At 34.5% G+C, this 21,212-nt stretch overlaps 2 protein-coding genes across 3 annotated transcripts in view; both read right to left on the bottom strand.

Moving 5' to 3' along the window:
- Positions 1-21,212, bottom strand: part of LOC132624961 (uncharacterized) — a 70,221-nt gene that overhangs the window by 8,562 nt on the left and 40,447 nt on the right. The window lies entirely within an intron of this gene.
- Positions 5,959-9,852, bottom strand: LOC132624988 (uncharacterized). Its single transcript, XM_060339759.1, has 2 exons — positions 8,794-9,852; positions 5,959-6,333 (listed from the first exon to the last, which is right to left on the bottom strand). Exons 1-2 carry the CDS (start codon positions 9,574-9,576, stop codon positions 6,055-6,057), a joined length of 1,062 nt encoding a protein of 353 aa, XP_060195742.1. The 5' UTR covers positions 9,577-9,852; the 3' UTR covers positions 5,959-6,054.

Raw genomic sequence — 21,212 nt, forward strand, 5'->3', positions numbered from 1 at the left:
CCCATAGAAAGTTGATAGACCTTTATGCCCTTTAAAAGTTATATTATTCTTTTACAAATTATTAAAATATTAATCAAATATCTTTTTCAATGAATTTGAAAAGTTAATATAAATGATTCAATATAGACCAGATTCAGAACTGAAACTGAAATTGAATAGTCATACCCACTATTCAACTTGAAAACAGAAGAAAATAAAACCTCCAAATGAGGAACTTGCCTCAAACATTAATCTTTTATAACTTTATTTATTTTATCGATCAATTTTTTAACTTTATTCATTTGTAATTCTGATCAACTCAGTGTGCCATTGTGAACTTTTAGCCACTATTACGGACCTCAGGGGACTTTGAACAGTATGTATGTATGAAGCCGAAGTTGTCAGTTTTCTTCTTACACTTTTATATTTTGATGTAATTATATTCTTTCACCTTGGGAGTCTCATATGCCTGATTTTATAGTTGCACCTTTTTTTCAAAATTAGTATAAACTCAACTGTGAAAAATTAAAGTTAATTTTTTGAAAAAATAAATATCATAAATATTTAGAAGAGTTTCTAGAAAGTTGTATCGTAATAGCTTTGATATTTATGCTTAGGAAATGTCTAAAAATTCTAGACACTTAGATATTTGTAAAGGATAGAATTATCTACATCCTAGAATAATATTTAGATGCTCTAGAATAGTGTTAGAAGATAAGTCTAACTAGATATTTTATAGATATATCTAGATAATTCCATTTAGAACTATCCCTACACAAGTATAAATATGGGTGACCTTAGTCATTTGCAATCAATCCAACACAACCCACTTCAAAGCAATTCAAGTAAACACTTCCTTTCTAAAGCTTCCTCTTCTTTAGTTGAATTTGTTGAATTTTTCGATCTTAGTTAAAGATTTTGGGATAGTAGAAGATTTTCTGAATTTACTTTTCTTCTGCTATATTTCTCTACATGGTATCAGAGCCACAGTCACAAGTTGGCTTCTGGATTTTATTTCAAGGGGTGACCTTAGTCATTTGCAATCAACCCAACACAACCCACTTCAAAGCAATTCAAGTAAACACTTCCTTTCTAAAGATTCCTCTTCTTTAGTTGAATTTTTCGATCTTAGTTAACGATTTTGGGATAGTAGAAGATTTTCTGAATTTACTTTTCTTCTGCTATATTTCTCTACATGGTATCAGAGCCACAGTCACAAGTTGGCTTCTGGATTTTATTTCAAGATCAGGTTGGTGGTAGATTCAACTGGTTTCCTAAATGAATTTGAGCGGCCGTGTTAATCGACTGGGGATGGAATTGTTGAATCAGTCCAATTACAAGGTATGGAAGACATGTATGGAGTCATACCTTGTGGGAGAGGATTTGTGGGATGTAATAAATGGTAGTTACACAAGTCCTCCTATTGACGAATCGGAAAATAATAGCACATACAAGAAGTGGAAGCAAATTAATGCGAAGGCGGAGTTCGTCCTGAAAAGGTCCACCTCTCACAACTTGTTTGATCATATTATAAGGTGCAAATCAGCTCATGAAATTTGGAGGACCCTTGATCGTTTATTCAATAAGAAGGATGAAGGGTGGCTACAGATCTTGGAGAATGAATTGTCTAACACCATTCAAGGTAATCTTTCTATTGCCGAGTATTTTTTGAAGATTAAGAACTTATGTTAAAAGATCTCATTATTAAATCCGGATGAGGCTATCTCTGAACCACGAATGAGAAGAATTATCATTCATGGTTTGAAGAAAGAATATATTCCTTTTGTTACATCAGTTCAAGGATGGGCTCAAAAACCATCCTTGGAGGAGTTTGAGAATCTTTTATCATCACAGGAGCTACTAGCCAAATAGATGGCTAATGTGTCTATCAAAGAAGGGGAAGGAAATGCTCTTGTTGCTAACAAGAGGAATTTTAAAGGAAGACAAGAGCGAAGTGGCTCAAGAGATATGACACATTCTCAATTCCATGAGGGTTCAAGCTCGTCAAGATAGAAGGACGATTCTTCTAATCATTATGGTAAGAAGTCTATTAAATGTTACCGATGTGGTGAAGTAGGACACATAAAAAGATTTTGCGGAGCCAAAGAAAGCAACATGGCTCAAACCGAGAAAGTTGCTGAAAAAGAAGAATAAGACAGGGATCGTGGATTCAAGCGACTCGAGCAGTAGATGCCTTAGCCTACCTCAATTTCGAAAAAGACCGGATCGTGGATTCAAGAGATAACATAGTCCATCATGTGGAGAAAGAAAGCATTGGTGTCATCAACAAAAAGCAAAAATATTCCAAAGACGTTCAGACTAGTGACGTGGTAGCTGCTACCGAGGAAATCAACGAAGCAGATCCTGAAATTGAAAATAAAAGTCTGGACGTAGAGGATGTTGAAGTAGAACCTGAGCATGAAGTGTCTGAAACTATATATGGCAATGGTAACCATTCTGGAGAAAGCATTGAGGGAGTTGTAGTGGAAGTTGAAGTCTCTGGTCAATCATCTGCCATATCACAGTCAATCACTAGCTCAGATCAAATACTGGAAGCAGATGGAGAAGCCGACGGTCAAATAAATGAAGAGGTTGACCTTGAAGGTTTAATTTCATATGGAGAGACAGATAATATGGTTCTCGGATGCTCTGAAGCTGACAAACAATTCATTAAGGAGCTGAAAAAGGAATCTGGTGGTGGATCCTACGGTGGTGGTGAGTCTTCGCAGGAAATTAATGTTCAGATCGTCACCGACTCAAGTGTTTCTCCAAATAACACAATTGTCAAGGAGCTAAGAGAAAGGGGGGAGTCTGGAAACTCAAGAATGTGAAACTCAGCATGAAGATGATTCACGTGGTTCGCAAAGGCCAAAAAGAAATATTGTCAAGTCTGGCTGTAACAGAGATGAAAATTTTATCAAGGTGTATTCATATTTCTTTGGAGGCCCAATTATTAGCGGAAAATCATCATCATTTGAAGAAGGAAGAAGTGTCAAGAAAATATTGTTGAGATCTTCACCAAGGCACGCTCAAAAGTTTCGTCTAAGTTCTTCAACAACAAGTTGAGGATAGCTTCCAAAAAATTACTTTAAGGAGGAGTGTGAAAAATTAAAGTTAATTTTTTGGAAGAATAAATATCATAGATATTTAGAAGAGTTTCTAGAAAGTTGTATTGTAATAGCTTTGATATTTATACTTAGGAAATGTCTAGAAAATCTAGACACTTAGATATTTGTAGAGGATAGAATTATCTACATCCTAGAATAATATCTAGATGCTCTAGAGTAGTGTTAAAAGATAAGGCTAACTAGATATTTTATAGATATATCTAGATAATTCTATCTAGAACCATCCCTACACAAGTATAAATAGGGGTGGCCTTAGTCATTTGTAATCAACCTAACACAACCCACTTCAAAGCAATTCAAGTAAACATTTCCTTTCCAAAGCTTCCTCTTCTTTAGTTGAATCTTCCGATCTTAGTTAATGATCTTGGGATAGCAAAGGTTTCCCGAATTTACTTTTCTTCTGATATATTTCTCTACAGTAAACCTTGAATGTACATTTTCCTTGAAAAATTACTTTCATTGTTGTATCAAGCATTGTCAATGATCTCTTACATATGTTTTCTTATAAATTAAAACATTTTCTTGCATCTCAAACTATAGTGCACTCCTAGAAAAATGCAAATTGCGTAGGGATTTTCTTAGGGATTATATAGAAAAATCCACAGGTAATGTAGTTTCATGAGCATTTTCCTGCAAAAAAAATTCGAAGGAAAAACCTTCGCTAGTAATTATTACCTGCGGATTCATATTTCCCCAGGTAAATTACATGGGGATTTGTATTCCGCATGCAACTACTTGAAGATATTTCCGCATGAAATATAAAAAATTCGCAAGAATTGTTAGGTAAAAAATTATAAAAGGAGGAATTTTCTTGAGAAAAATCCGTAGGTAATTCCTCACAAAAATTTCAACAATCTGTAAGAATTTTAGGCAAAAATAAATCCATACTCACAGTACTTTGTCATCACGCCATATTTTATTCATATAATTATATTTCCACTCAAATTTTATTTTGACAACTAATTTTGTCACTACGCCCTACATTATTCAGATAACAATATTTCCATTCCACTAAATTTTTAAGTGGAGATTTCAATATTTCCCTAAAGGGCTTATGTTTAGCTCAAGCAATTGCTCCGTAGCCGATGTGATACTGGGATCCACGACCATCATTTTTCCTAAGATTTTTCCATTCATATTTCTTTTTGAATTCTTTTCTTTAGGTATACTTTTAACAAGTTTAATTTATATGCCTTGAAACGGATGGAGTAATTGCTAATATTATTTCCCTATTGTAACAGTGAATACAAGATCAAGTTATCATAATAATATTAATTAGGTGTTAATTAAGATGGTGTTTGAAAATAGAATCGGAAGATTACTTGATACTTAAGTTATATTTATTTGTAAATGTTACTTAATATATAGACTTAAATAACATATTATAATTAGATTACATCACTTTAATGCATATAAAAAATTAACATATACAAAGTAGGAAATACGATTAAAAATTAGTCACATCATTTTTTTTAATAATAAATGCAACTTAATATTTTCTTGATTTTAAAATTAATTATAAAATAATAATACACAGTTTAGGATGTTTCACCTCTCAATGTGTGGGTACAATCTCCGTACACTTTACTTTTCTCAGATCCCACTTGTAGGACTACACCAGGTATGTTGATGTTATTGTTGTTGTTGTTGTTGTATACAGCTTAGTATATTTTCTAATGATATTAGCCGAAAAATGTCAGATGCTATAATTTCTTAGCTTTGTTATATCATTTATATTAATCATATAAATTTATTAATTATCAAAATAAAGTAAAATTAATGAATTAGTCCCTTTCCCGAATTTATGTGGCGAAAAAACTCGTTTCATTAAGGGTAAAGTGAGAAGTTCAAAACGAAATAATTTCTAAAAATATAGAAAGGTGACATTTTTTTGGGACAAATGTGTGCCACATAAGAATAAGACAGAAAAAGTAGTACCGAACGTCCAAAAAAATATTAAAACCAACCGTTCCATGCCTAATGAAATGAATATTCAATCCAAACAATTTCACATCATTAATTTTTATATGGAATCAACATTTTAACTAAATTTACCAATAAGTAATCAATAAATATAAAATAGATAAAATCAATATATTGAAGGAAGTTATTTGAATATTAACTTTTATTATTTGGAGGTTAATTTTAAATTATCTAATTTGTACACAATCACTAGTTTTAACTTGCAAAAAAATATATTGTTCTTTATATCACTAATAAATAATTCTCAGCTAAATTCACAACAATCAAATCCCCAAGTAATTTACTAGGTAATAACAATCCCAGGTAAATTCCCAAGAAATAATCCCTAGCTAAAGTCGCACCAATAAAATCCCCAAGTAATTCCTTAGGTAATAAAATCCCTAGGTAAATTCCCAAGAACTAATCCCCAACTAAATTAGCAACAAAAAAATCCCCATGTAATTTTCTAGGTAATAAAATCCCCAAGTTAATTCTCAAGAAATAATCCCCAGTTAAATTCATAGGAACAAAATCCCAAATAATTTCCTAGGTGATAAAATCCTCAGGTAAGTCCCCAAAAAATAATCTCCAGCTACATCCGCAAGAAACATTACTTGGGGATTTTTCTACGAATTCACAAAGGCAATATTTTTTTAATATTTTTGATTGTTTACCTACGGAATTACCTAGGAAAATGATATTTGGGGATTATTTTTTCAAATAAATCCCCAAGTAATAATTTGGCGCTAAATTTACCTGCGAATTGTCCTGGGAAAATCATATCCGCCAGTAAATATTCTGGAAACTAGGAATTTTTAGATTTTAGCATGAAAATCCGTTGGAATTACATGCAGAAAAAATCCCCATGTAATTCGAGTTTTTCTAGTAGTAGACTTATCTTTCTTATGAAAATTTGTTAATCAACTGTACTACTAGAGCTCCAAAAGCACAGTACTAGAGCTCTTATGGCTGGTTGTTTCATATATCAATGATAATCTAATCTTGTTTTAGCTTGCAATTGTTTTTTAGGAAACTTGCAGCACTCATAGACGGTAGGACAAACCTGTACTTGTGGATAAGAATCATCCATAGCTGCAGCTAATGCAAGGAATACTTGGTTATGGTATTTTTCTTGCAAATGCGGAGAGAACTGACGCAACAACTCATGAATTGCATAGCAAACTGCCCATCTAACTCGAGGATGAGGATCTTGGCAACAATCGAGGACAATAGTCACCAGCTGCTCCAAATTCTTAATCATCACCTATAAGAGGAAAGAAGCCATTAATTCAAGGTAATCACTAAATCCAAAAATAAATAAATCAAAGAGTTCAGCTTTAAAATATACAATAGGGGACTTTGGGCAAATCTATATATATTATATTTGCATGACAAAGGCCCGCTTACGTGACACTCTAAATCCAGAAAATTCATTTATCTCTTTACTTAGCTTTTTGAGATTCTCCTCTACTTTTCCCAATTTATGCTATTTTTTAAAAACTCAATAGTTACTTCAACTGCAGAACAACCGTTTGAATGATCAATGTCAGAGCCCGTTTAGATTGGCTTATAAGTTGCTTATAAGCTGTTTTCAGTTTTTTTGAGTGTTTGGCTGGCCAGCTTAAAGTTATTTTGTGCTTAAAATAAGCTCAAAAAAATAATTAGGCCCATTTAACTTAGCTTATCTAAAGCAGCTTATAGGCCGAAAACAGCTTATAAGTCAAAAAAAAAAAGTTAGACTACCCAACTTATTTTTTTTAGCTTATAAGCTGCAAACAACTTATAGACATAAGCCAATCCAAACGGGCTCTCAGTTTGAGAAATCCAACAGCCACTTCAATTCTAAATCAATGATTTTCTTAATTCTTCTCATTTATACACTAAAACGTTACTCCAATTCCAATCCAACCCTTTCTTACTTCTTCTCGTTTGCGTGCTACGTTATAATTTCAAAATTCCTCTCTTCACTATTAAAAATAACAGCATATGGAAGGGTAGAGAAAATCTCCATTAGTCTATGAAGGTGGCAACAGTGATAACAAAGGACATACGCCGCCCGATTCTCCCATACAAACATTTCGGTATCTTCTTGAGATTGCATAACTATAGTAAAATTATATTCTTTTGATGAACAAAATCAGAGCTCACAAATTAATCTTTTCTCTCATCTCTTCATACTTGAGAGTTGAATTCTAAGATATAGTACTGCCTTTGTTTTTTTTTTTTTTTTTTTACCCTTTTTGGGTTTAAATTTTATATGGAGGGTGATGAAAAGTTATTACTTATTAATCAAGATGTCTTTTTCTACTTTGTGGTGTACGTTTCTAATATTTAGTGTGTTTATTGGATTTTTTTTTTTAAATATTTGCTGAAACAATGTCTGTGGTAAGAAGAAGAGATATGAAGGCAAAAAAAAAAAAAAAAAACAAAGGAAGATGGTAAGACAAAAGAGCAAAAAATAATACAGTACGTAGTAAATGAACAAGATAAAGAAAAGAAAATATCATGGGAAAGAAAATAAAGATTTAATTCAGTTTGTATTAGCGTACTTTTGAAGTTAACAGTCTTTCTTTTTATTTTTTTTACTACTATTTTTTTGTGAAATTACATGAATCTTTAAAATATTGTGTTGCCTTTTTAGTTTTTATAATTAAGGAAATTTTAAATTTTATGGCGAGATTCGTTCTCTGCAAAATTATTATGCACGATTGGACTCGCAAAAATATATATGTGTCTTTATTGGTATATATATCCTGACATTCTATTAGCATCTCTTTCATTGTTTACTCCTTACCTTTGGAACAAAAATTTTAATCCTATGACAGTATTGAAGGATAAAAAACTATATAGAAATAAATTTAATTTTAGCGCAAAAAGCCAATGGTTTTTGTCCACATATTTCTCCCAATTTTTTGGGAGTGAGAGGCAGAAATATGTCATTTTACAAAGTTCAATGCATACATCTTATGGATTGATAGAGTTTTTTTATCGAGGAGCAGCCCATCCGGCCGGTGTATCGATCCTTTGATGATGAGTTTTGTTTTCTTCAACAAACTATACGTAGTTTGTTGGGAAAATTGACACATCATGGTTTCTCCATTCTTATTTTTTTGACATGTTAAAATATGAGAGCTATAAAATTAAAATATTTAACCTTTTAAGGAAACAATTAAATATGTATTAATTAAATTGAAGAATATTATGTATTCCATCAAGTGTATTCGCTTACACTATTAATTTGTTTTGTCAAAGCATTAATTGTACGAGGAATTAAAATATAATATTTAGAAGATAACATGCAGTTTTAACAATTATATAGAAGATTGAAATAAAATGAAACAATATTTTTGTAATTTTTCTCAAAACAATAGAAATTACTGATAGTATATTTACAACTAAAGCTCTCATAAGTTTTGTTAAAAGTATTTGAATACATTAAAACTATACAATTGAGCAGAGAACAAATGAAAAATATTTGAATACATTAAAAATAAACAATTGTGAAGAGAACGGGTCAAAAATGACTTTTTCACTTGGTATTCAAGTTTAAATAAAAATGTCATTTTATAAGTTTAATGAGGTTGTAATAACCGCGCGCTGTCAATTTACTAGTTATCTGATAATTTAGGCAGCTTGCCACTAAATGCACCTCTTAAATGCTACGAGTTGAAATAATATGCGTTATAACTAAACCATAGGCATAATTAATCCACAATTGTTGTACCTTTGAGCAGCCTTCAACAATAAAAGCAAGTGCCATGAGAGCTGCATGGCGCTTCTCCCATTCTGGCGCATCCGAGTAAGCAGACAGTTGCTCCATGGCAACATAAGCAATAGACTTACCTCCTAATGCAAGAGAAAACCGGTCTAAACACTTCCTACCAACATGGTAGTTACTTGTATCCCCTGTATCACCCAACAGGGTCTCGGCATTATGCCAAGCAGGGTCATCCTTAATATCTAGTAATAACTTCAATAACATTGCGAAACATCTGCTAATAAACAAGGGGACCCTCTTCATCATGCCTGGGGCCCTCTTCTTCGCCTCAACCAATGTTATCAAAAATTCAACTGCCAAGTGCCTCGTCCGCTCTTCCAATGTCTCAGCCTCTGTTATCTCAAACATGGTGGATACCACATCCACGAGCTGACTTCTAAAGAACCTAGGCTCATCCTCGGCCAACTCTATAAAATGTTTCAGGGCCTGCTCGTCTGCAGCCTCACCTTTGCTCAAATATGCGTCAGTCAACGTCTTCATCATTCCCGGCAACAAATCCTGGAAACGCTCCTTTTCGTTTGAACTCGGCATACGCTGAATGAATCTGATCACAGCGCTCACGGCTGCGATCCTCACATCTAGATCAATGGTATCATCATTCAGTGTATTACGGAATAGTGAGTGCAAAGCCTTTGCGGAAGGGGCTACCGTTGTTTCACTTATATTCCCAACTAGTTCAGCAAATACTACACAAGCTGCCTCTTTGAAGTAAGTAATCAATGTCGTCATCTCGGGAAGAGCCGAGAAAGTCAACAATTTTAAGAGCAAGGTTGTTGGGATCCTTTTGCTTCATCATTTCCAACATGGACTTAGCCTCCGATCGTTTCTCAATTATATCGGAGAGAAACGTTTCAAAGTTAGGCCCCAAAATCGCCTCCATTTTCAACTTGTTATCCATTACAGTATAGTAGTATTATTGAGAGAGATGGCTATGGAGTTAATAAGAATGGTTTTCTCTTATGCTAACTGAAGATTGAAAGAAATCAATATAAAACCCAAGCTGGTTTATATGGCTTTGTTTTTTTTTACTCCACATGGCAAGATATATGGGGTGTCATAGCTAGATTTAAAATGAAGAGCTGGTTTATATGGTGAAAGGCACGAAGTGCAAATTCTTTAGTAATGCAAGTGTAATTAATAAATCGGAAAAGGGTCAAAATTACCTCTGAACTTTAAAAAATAGTTCATCCATACTCTTCGTTATACTTTAGGGCCAATTATATCCTTACCGTTATACTATGGGGTCAATTATACCCTTATGTCTAACGGCTGCCACGTGGCATCATCTCAGCCCTTCAAAATTATTTTACCCTCAAATAATTTTTTACCCACTAAAATAACTCAAAACGACCCGAATTTTTTTTTTCGAGCAAAAATAATACGGAATTATTTTTATATTTTTTCTGGAAAAATAATTCCGTATTATTTTTGCTGGAAAAAAAAAATTCGGGTCGTTTTGAGTTATTTTAGTGGGTAAAAAATTATTTGAGGGTAAAATAATTTTGAAGGGCTGAGATGATGCCACGTGGCAGCCGTTAGACATAAGGGTATAATTGACCCCATAGTATAACTGTAAGGGTATAATTGGCCCTAAAGTATAACGAAGGGTATGGATGAACTATTTTTCAAAATTCAGGGGTAATTTTGACCCTTTTCCGTTAATAAATTGATTAGAAAAATAAACTGGCCGACCAAATGTAAATAAAAAAAAAAAGAAAAAGGAAAAGAGTACAAAAGGACAAAACAATGATAAAAAGATAGTCTAACATATCCCACTCTCACATGCGCACACACGTTGAAAAAATAAAAAGGTGAAAAGGAAAAAAAGAAAGGGAATCAATGGTCCAAACGCCTAGCTTGAAATAGAGGAGATTTTTTTAAAATGTAAAATCTTTTGCACAAGTTAGAGCCACCATTTGCAATCTTTATTATGCCGGGAAGTGCTATGGTGGGTAAGCCTAGTCTAACAAAAGTGGTTTCATACTCTAGATTTAAATTTGAAATCTCGAATAATTAAGGAGGAAGGAATATTTGGGTAAATTTCATAAATAGTCATATAACTATCATTTTTTTTCTCACCAAAATCACTTAACTATATTTTCTAACACAAGAATCACGTTATTACTATCACGTTTTTTTTTCCACCAAAGTCACTTAACTATGTTTGCTAATACAAAAGTCGCATAACTTTGAGCTTACTAACACAAAAAACATTGTATTTGGTATGCTGAATTTTATATAAAGCAACTAAAAAGCTACCAATCACTACAAAAAATGGGTAATTGGCGAAGGTTGAAAGTTGTAATTCGCGGAGGTTTTAGCCTCCACTAGTTGTTAGAAGAGGTTAAAACCTCCGCGAATTGCAACTTTCAACCTCCGAAAATTACCCCCTTTTTTTTTGTAGTGACAAACATGGTATTATATATGCTAGTTTTAATACATGAATAACTCACTTCCTAACCACAACCAAATGAATTCTTAGAGTTTAAGTTATACGCATAGTCAGTGTAAATATTTTTTTACATCATATATCAGATCATTAAAGAAATATTTACATGCAAATTAAATCTCATTAAAATGCGCAATTTGAAATTTAACATAAGTTACTTGCTACAACGGGTTAATATTTTCACACCCCTACCAGGAGTATGACGGGCTCCGACCCGTAGGCCGGGAACCACCTGAATTATCCGTTACTTGAAACATTATAAACTATAACTCAAACAACACCTGCACGCAGAAAAGGCCCAATACAGAAATATCTGATCATTCAGCACATAGGTTCATATGCGGACCGACAAGATCGCCACAACATAACGTATATCATAAAGCCGGCAAGGCTAACAGTAAAGTATCAAGAGCTCAAAATAAGGCCGACAAGGCCACCAATATATTATACAACAATATGAACCGGTGGAGCTATAAAACATCTAACTGTACACACACGTCTACGAGCCTCTCATATAATACAAATGATCATAAGGACAATACCAAATAGACTGCAGCTCCGAAGTAAGTGGAGTGCTCCTGAGAATTCGCTGATAGAACACCTACGGGTCTGATCTGTCTCCCTGCCTACCTGCGGGCATGAGCGCAGCGTCCACAAGAAGGGACGTCAGTACGAATAATGTACTGAGTATATAAGGCATGAACATAATATAGATATGAAAGATAACATGGAATATGAGAGATAACCTGTACATCTGGATGCCTCATAAGGCAATGTCATCTCATGCATGCTTAGCCTTTTAAAAAAAATATTCTTATACATATATATAGTACCATGCCCGGCCATTAAGGCTTGGTGTCATATATATAATATCATGCCCGGCCATTTAGGCTCGATGTTATCATCATTAGCCCGCGTCCGGGGCAATATCATAACATGCTCACTGCAGTGGGGTGCACATCTACGTGCCATGCCCGGCCGACTATAGCGCGGCGTGGTGTGAGAAAATACATACATATATATAAAGCATGCATGAGAGCCCAATCAAAAGCCACAACTATATCGGAGTGACGTAAGGTCGGTAGCCTCCGATTATATTTTGGATCAGTCATCATCATTTATCCCACCTTGAAGGAAAAATTATTATAAGGTGAGATCACAATAATGAATAAAATCGAGAAAGTCATGAAATAAGCTCGATAATCTCATAATAGCATTAAAATCATAAACTTTGGAATTTCTAGAATTAAGATCTTCATTATCATGTTCATCGTAGAAAACATCTCATCTTAAGTATCATAAGAAGTTTTTAAGAATCATGAACTTCTAACTTCTAGAAGTAAGAGAGTTATGGAAACATATATGGAATCATAAAATAAGAATCATGCCTTTTGAGAAAAATCATAAGATGAGATCAATATCAACAAACATAATCAAAATCTTGAAACCAGCTCAGTAATCTCATAATGACATTAAAACCATAACTATGGAATCTCCAGAAATGGGATCATCATAATCCTCATCATGGTCCTTATAGAAAACATTCGTCTTTAGCATCATAAGGATTTTGAGAATCATGAACTGCTAGTGTTTTCAGAAATAAGGTATTATGAAAGGCGTGTATGCGTTCATAGGAAATGAATCATGCCTTTAAAAGAAAGAGGAATAGCCTTAACATACCTTTTGGTCTCCTTAACTACTCAACGTTTGTCCTCCCAGGCTCGTAAATCTATATTCAAGAAAATTTATACTATTGTTAGACTCACCTTTATACGCTTGTCTTAATCCTTCAAATAAATCTTTTTATAGTTGCCGAAATTCGGGCAGCATCTCCCCTATTTATATGCCTAGCCCGAAATCACAATATCAACAACCAATCAACAACAACAATACCAACATCATCAAGACCATTATCCATACCAATATATTTCTTAAAACATCCCACACGATGTTTTCCAAATTTCTCAACTAACCAACTTGTGTTACTACTATTTAATAACTTTATCTCCGTAAATAAACTGAAATTAATGCCAATAAGGAGAGATTCATACCTTGTCCTTGTTAGAAAAATAATATATCCAATATCCACCTTGAATCCAAGCCGAAATCCACCGCAAAACGATACTCTAACCGTAACTCTACGTTACCCGAGCCTTGGTTAGCCCAAAATCACTTCAAACCTGCACTTTTTATGACATATTTGCCCCTATATGTGTGTTGGGCTTTAGGATCTATTTTTGGAGCTGAAAAATGGGGTCTTGACCCTTTTATAGGTGGGTAAAGTCGGTGGCACTGTAGCAGTTACTGTAGCACGCGTTTCTGCTTTGTCAGCCGAACTTGTAACGTCCATAATTCTCTACTCAATGAACTTCATTTTAGGCTTTTGAAACACCTTAAAACTCCTAATATATTAGGAGATATACCCTTCCAAAGTTGACTAAAAATCTGCCCATAATCCTGCCAACTTTTTTCAAATTTTCGTCAAACTTATTTTCTTCGATTTGCTTGATCCCGAAATCTTCCGAAACTCTCCATACATGATATTTATCACTAATCATACTTGATAATCACTGATCATACAAAACTGGTTCCAAGGTTGTCCTTCCCGGTTACGACTTACAAGATCATGATTCATCCTTTACTTAAACAATATAATTAATAATGATTCGTTCCTCACACTCCAAAGTTGTTTTACCTAGCCATAACTCGACATACTTACATTCAAATTTAACCAGTGCTTCTCCGAGGTATGGGATGTAACACTGAAAGTGCGGGGTGTAACAAATATAAACCTGACAGTGTATAAATTACCTTCACTGAAGATGTATATTACACAAACTCTACTTTAAATACTTATTTTTAATATATACTTCAAGAAACTTAAATCAATGTTTAATTTGGAGTTTCTTATCTAGAGTGAAGCTAGACATTTAAAGTAAGTCATCTCAAGAATTTTACATGAGGAAATATGTGACGAAAGAAAAATACAAAGAAATTATACCTAACGGAGCAAATTTATCTCTGTAATTCGAGAAAATGGCCAAATTTACCATTATAGTTTGCCCCTACCCTTTGCTCCGTTAGGAAAAGGGTATACTTGAACAAAAAGCTAACGACGGTGGCAAATTTGTTCAAAAAGTATAACAGAGGTTAAATGTAAATTATTTTTTAAAAGTAGATGGGTAAATTTGACTCTTTTCCTTATTAAATTTTGTCACACTTATAGTAGAACGGGAAATGACCGATTTCACCATGGGAATGGAGGTTAAAATTGACCATTTGAAATAGTTAAGGAGCAAAATTGGCTCTTTTCCATCCAGGTTAGAGCAACTGTTAGTTGGGAAAACATTTTTGAGCTACTTATTTAATGTAAGGGCTCTTTTGTATAAAAAATGAAATGAATGATAAAATTATCTCATTTCAAATAGTTTGGGGGTAGAATTGGTCATTCTTCTTTTTATTTTATTACTTTTGTATGAACAAATGTAAATGCTGAGCAAGTAAACACCCGGCAGGAATCAATAGATAACAAACTTACTAGCAGTAAGAGGTAAGATTAATAGACTTTTGAACAAACTTAATTTGTATTGCTACCTCTTACATTTTTTGCTAGGTCAGTCTTGCATCTTGATGTAACTTAATTACTTTGCAGGTTTCTAAGGTGAAGTCCATCTCAGCAAAGAAATAAAATTTTAAAATTGAATGTGTGAGACTTGGTGGTCAGTTAACGGCATAGGAACATAATTGGACAGTTTGCTACAATTGAAGATATTTAGAGTCCGGCGCCAAAATGACTTATTTTTGGAGCTAATAGACAAAAATAGAATGTGTTTTTTTTTAATCAACGAAATACCCAAACAAAATACTGTTCCGGTCCAGATATCGTTGCTTTTCGCTACACTTGTAGCGAAATGTAACAAATAATTTTTTTTGTTTATATTCCAACGAAATAGGACAAATAAGTTTTTTTTTTTTTTGTATTTCGTTTATATAAAAACGAAATAGGAATTTTTTTTTTGTATTTCGTTCATATAGCAACGAAATAGCACAATTATTTTTTTGTATTTCGTTTATATACCAACGAAATAGGAAAATATTTTTTTTTTATTTCGTTCATATACCGTTTTTCTGCTCTCCGCTTTTACCCTAAATTATTTTACCTTATCCTCTCCATTCTCCATTCTCCCTTCTCCATTCTCCATTCTTCCTCTACCTCCATTCTTCCTCTTCTTCCGTTCTTCATTTTTTTTTTCTACTAATCCTATCACAAGGATTTCTCAACTTTTGCTCCATAATCTTCTTCAAATTGAGGTAATTTATTAATTTTATAAGTTTTTACATATATTTTTTGATTTAGTCATTATAAATTAGTTCATATTTATGTTTTTGATTTATTTATATCTTTTACTTAGTGTAGTAGACTATAATAAAGAAAACAAAAGTTACAAGTTTAATTAATCAATAGTTGGTAATTTCAGTCGTTGCTTCAGTTAAAAAAAGCTTTAAAAATGTTAGTAGAGTTTATTGGTCAACGAACTGCAATTAAAAAACTAAAAAGATCGTCGAAGCAACTGGTTAAAAAGGTATAAATTTATATTATAAAATGTTCTTTTAGTTAGTCATTTTCATAGAACAACAGCTAAAAAGAAGATGAAGAAATTGTGAGGAAAGTAAGATTGTTAAATATAACATAAAGATATTTTTATCATTTGTTGGGTCATATTCTATGTTCAAATTGTGACTAGTCGTTGGAGATTATTTTATGTTGATAAGCATGAAGAATTTTACTTTTCAAATTAAAAGTATAAGATCAAGAAACTGTGAGGAACTTGGACTTCTTTTTTAAGCTAATAGACAAAAATAGCATGTCTTTTTTTTTGTGAATACCAAAATGGGTATTTCGTTGGATAACCAACGAAATACTGTTCCGGTCCGATAAAAAAAATTAACTGTCCTTGCATCCCCTCTCCAGTCATATGGTTTGTTTTTGTAACACCTCGTAGCTTCGGGCGAAAGTTTGACTCATAAGATGATAATATAATGGAATCAATATGAGGGTTATAGTAAGTGTTTTGAAACCAATTAAGTCATAAGAAATGTCTTTGGGCAAAGAAAAGTTGGAAGCCACTCTACGGGGCATGTTTGCAAGTGAGTTTATAGAAGGTCTTACTTCCAACGATCATAATCCCTTTATTAATTGAGAATTTGCGAAAACTTCCTTGATAAAAGTTGTAGCCCTTTGAAATTTTCCAACGGTATATTATGGGGGTCAAAGGGACATCTGTGCAAAGAGTTATGCTCATTTTGCTGAAGCTTGTTCGCTGGAAATGTCACCTCAGTTACAGTCACTGTTACGGGCCGTAACACGTGTTACGGGCTATAACACACCAAAAATTTCCAGAACCTCACTGGAAATTTTCACCAAGTTACGGTACCAAGTTACGGTCCGTCCTTCGTGTTACGGGACCGTAACATGGGGCGTATCTTGGTCCGTAAGTACGTTTCGGATCACCTGACTTCGGGAGGCCATAACCCTATTATAAATTGGGAATTTGGGAAAACTCAAAGAACTAAAGTTGTAGATAATTGAAATAACTTTCCAACCATAGGTCGTGAGCCTACATATGACATCGGGATAGGGAGATATGAACATTTTAAGACAGAAAGGTCCCAACCCGATTTCAAGTTGGGTCAAACCCATTTCCCCTTGGTATTTAAGGGAAATGTTAACCCTAGCAGCCCCATTTCCTCCATATTTTCAGAATTTAGAGAGAGAAAGGGAGAGAGAGGAGAATTAGAGAGAGAAAGTAGAGAATCAACCAAGTTGACGGTCCCGAATCCCGAGGCTCGTGAAGGATAAAGTGTAGTACAAGTTGTTGCCGTCATTCTAAGCTAAAAATCGAACTTGGGGATGTTGATTTCGTGGTGAATACTCATAAAAGGTAATATTTCTACTCCCTAATCATTTATAGTTATGAATTGATGAATTCTTGGGAGAATAATAATTGGGTTTGATGAAGAGAATTATATGAACTATGCTAGAGTTGTTGGATTGTTGACTTGGGATTGTTGTATTCATATGGGTGATGAAGAATGATGTTAATTACATCTAATTTAGATTGTAGAATTATCTAGAAGTAATAGAATGGGGATTTGGTGAAGAAAACACCATTAATGAGGGTTGTGGAGCTTCATGCCCACCAAGTGTTTGATAAAATGCTTAGATGACCAAAGCATGAATATTATTGCTAATATAGAATCCCTTTGACTTGTATTGATATAGATCAAAGTTGAAAGGGGTGACGAACATTGTATTACGCTCAAAGGCCGGAATTAAGGTATGTGAGGCTAACTATCTACGTTAGGGAATGTTCATGATTCTCCCTACGCCTCATTCTTTATACTTGTCAGCAATTTGACTAAGAATATAGTTAGCTCTAGTTTCATGATATGATATAGCACTGCTATCTTCTAGGATTGCAATTACAGAATTCATTCATGGTTGTCACTTTGAACATCATGAACTCAGCACGTAATCCTTATAGACTTATGCATTATTATCACATGAGTCTCAGTCAGTGTATAACCAGTTATTTGCAAGAGACCTATAATCAGAAACAGTTATCATGCTATCAGCTATAGTCGGTCTCAGTTTTGTAAATTGTTAATGTTGAACACCTGTACCTGTATTTTTGGGCCCTAGGCCACAGTATATGCATACGCATTGCTTGGGCCAGAGGCCACAGTTTTTGTGCACATTATTTGGGCCATAGGTCACAGTTACATTTACAGTTTTACAGGTGATTCTTCATCCATAACAGGGAGTACTTCAGCTTCTTGCTTTCCTGTTTAGTTCAGTTTCAGTTTCAGTTACAGTATTTTATTGCTTCAGTTGCTTTACATACCAGTACAATTCCAATGTACTGATGTCCCTTTCTATTGCTTGGGGGCCTGCATCTCGCGATGCAGGTAACGACGTACAGGTTGACGATCCAACTACTTAGGAGTGTTCGTATCAGCTACTGCGGTGAGCTCCAGTTTCCTTCGGGGCGATATCAGTCATGCAGTTCTCACAACGTTCTAGACAATTACCTTTTTGTATTCATTAAAGGCTTCATAGACACAGTTCAGACAGTCAGACATTTATTGTGTTAGCCTTGTTGGCAGTTGTTCAGTTGTTTTGGTTTAAGCCATGTTGGCTACGTTCAAATATTTCAGCTTGTCTAAGTATTTCCGCATTATGATTTCAGTCAGACCTTTAGTATATCAGCATGTGTTTAGTTATTTCCACATTCAGTTATGCTTTGATATCACATGTTGATTCAGCCAGCCAGTTGGTTCGCTCGGTCACATGCAGTCAGGCACCGGGTGTCGTGTTACGTCCAGGCCCAGGTTCGGGGCGTGACAGTTTTAAATAGAAAAGAAGTAGTTATATGTAAGATGAATACTATTATGGCAATTAATTATGAGCTTGACCAAAAGTTTAATTACATTTCATTGACCACATAGGGAACTGCAATTATTTTTTGACAGTTGTACTCTTATGCATACGTATTGCTTGGGCCAGAGGCCACAATTTTTGTGCACATTATTTGGGCCCTAGGCCACAGTTACATTTACAGTTTTACAGGTGATTCTTCATCCATAACAGGGAGTACTTCAGCTTCTTGCTTTCCTGTTTAGTTCAGTTTCAGTATTTTATTGCTTCAGTTGCTTTACATACCAGTACAATTCCAATGTACTGATGTCCCTTTCTATTGCTTGGGGGCCTGCATCTCGCGATGTAGGTAACGACGTACAGGTTGATGATCCAACTACTTAGGAGTGTTCGTATCAGCTACTGCGGTGAGCCCAGTTTCCTTCGGGGCGATATCAGTCATGCAGTTCTCACAACTTTCTAGACAATTACCTTTTTGTATTCATTAAAGGCTTCATAGACACAGTTCAGACAGTCAGATATTTATTGTGTTAGCCTTGTTGGCAGTTGTTCAGTTGTTTTGGTTTAAGCCATGTTGGCTACGTTCAAATATTTCAGCTTGTCTAAGTATTTCCGCATTATGATTTCAGTCAGAACTTTAGTATATCAGCATGTGTTTAGTTATTTCCACATTCAGTTTTGCTTTGATATCACATGTTGATTCAGCCAGCCAGTTGGTTCGCTCAGTCACATGCAGTCAGGCACCGGGTGCCGTGTTACGTCCAGGCCAAGGTTCGGGGCGTGACAGTTTTAAATAGAAAAGAAGTAGTTATATGTAAGATGAATACTATTATGGCAATTAATTATGAGCTTGACCAAAAGTTTAATTACATTTCATTGACCACATAGGGAACTGCAATTATTTTTTGACGTTTTAAGACAGAAAGGTCCCAACCCGATTTCAAGTTGGGTCAAACCCATTTCCCCTTGGTATTTAAGGGAAATGTTAACCCTAGCAGCCCCATTTCCTCCATATTTTCAGAATTTAGAGAGAGAAAGGGAGAGAGAGGAGAATTAGAGAGAGAAAGTAGAGAATCAACCAAGTTGAAGGCCCCGAATCCCGAGGCTCGTGAAGGATAAAGTGTAGTACAAGTTGTTGCCGTCATTCTAAGCTAAAAATCGAACTTGGGGATGTTGATTTCGTGGTGACTACTCATAAAAGGTAATGTTTCTACTCCCTAATCATTTATAGTTATGAATTGATGAATTCTTGGGAGAATAATAATTGGGTTTGATGAAGAGAATTATATGAACTATTCTAGAGTTGTTGGATTGTTGACTTGGGATTGTTGTATTCATATGGGTGATGAAGAATGATGTTAATTGCATCTAATTTAGATTGTAGAATTATCTAGAAGTAACAGAATGGGGATTTGGTGAAGAAAACACCATTAATGAGGGTTGTGGAGCTTCATGCCCACCAAGTGTTTGATAAAATGCTTAGATGACCAAAGCATGAATATTATTGCTAATATAGAATCCCTTTGACTTGTATTGATATAAATCAAAGTTGAAAGGGGTGACGAACATTGTATTACGCTCAAAGGCTGGAATTAAGGTATGTGAGGCTAACTATCTACGTTAGGGAATGTTCATGATTCTCCTACGCCTCATTCTTCATACTTGTCAGCAATTTGACTAAGAATATAGTTAGCTCTAGTTTCATGATATGATATAGAACTGCTATCTTCTAGGATTGCAATTACAGAATTCGTTCATGGTTATCACTTTGAACATCATGAACTCAGCACGTAATCCTTATGGACTTATGCATTATTATCACATGAGTCTCAGTCAGTGTATAACCAGTTATTTGCAAGAGACCCATAATCAGAAACAATTATCATGCTATCAACTATAGCCGGTCTCAGTTTTGTAAATTGTTAATGTTGAACACCTGTACCTGTATTTTTGGGCCCTAGGCCACAGTTTATGCATACGTATTGCTTGGGCCAGAGGCCACAGTTTTTGTGCACATTATTTAGGCCCTAGGCCACAGTTACATTTACAGTTTTACAGGTGATTCTTCATCCATAACAGGGAGTACTTCAGTTTCTTGCTTTCCTGTTTAGTTCAGTTTCAGTTTCAGTTACAGTATTTTATTACTTCAGTTGCTTTACATACCAGTACAATTCCAATGTACTGATGTCCTTTTCTATTGCTTGGGGGTCTGCATCTCGCGATGCAGGTAACGACGTACAGGTTGACGATCCAACTACTTAGGAGTGTTCGTATCAGCTACTGCGGTGAGCCCCAGTTTCCTTCGGGGCGATATCAGTCATGCAGTTCTCACAGCTTTCTAGACAATTACCTTTTTGTATTCATTAAAGGCTTCATAGACACAGTTCAGACTGTCAGATATTTATTGTGTTAGCCTTGTTGGCAGTTGTTCAGTTGTTTTGGTTTAAGCCATGTTGGCTACGTTCAAATATTTCAGCT

Source organism: Lycium barbarum, chromosome 2 (genome assembly GCF_019175385.1).
Source record: "Lycium barbarum isolate Lr01 chromosome 2, ASM1917538v2, whole genome shotgun sequence".
Lineage (NCBI taxonomy): Eukaryota > Viridiplantae > Streptophyta > Magnoliopsida > Solanales > Solanaceae > Lycium > Lycium barbarum.

Coding starts and splice junctions, on each gene's coding strand:
- LOC132624988 (XM_060339759.1), bottom strand. CDS start 9,576: ATGACGACATTGATTACTTACTTCAAAGAGGCAGCTTGTGTAGTATTT. Junction 6,334..8,793: donor TTGTTGAAGGCTGCTCAAAG/GTACAACAATTG, acceptor TTCCTCTTATAG/GTGATGATTAAGAATTTGGA.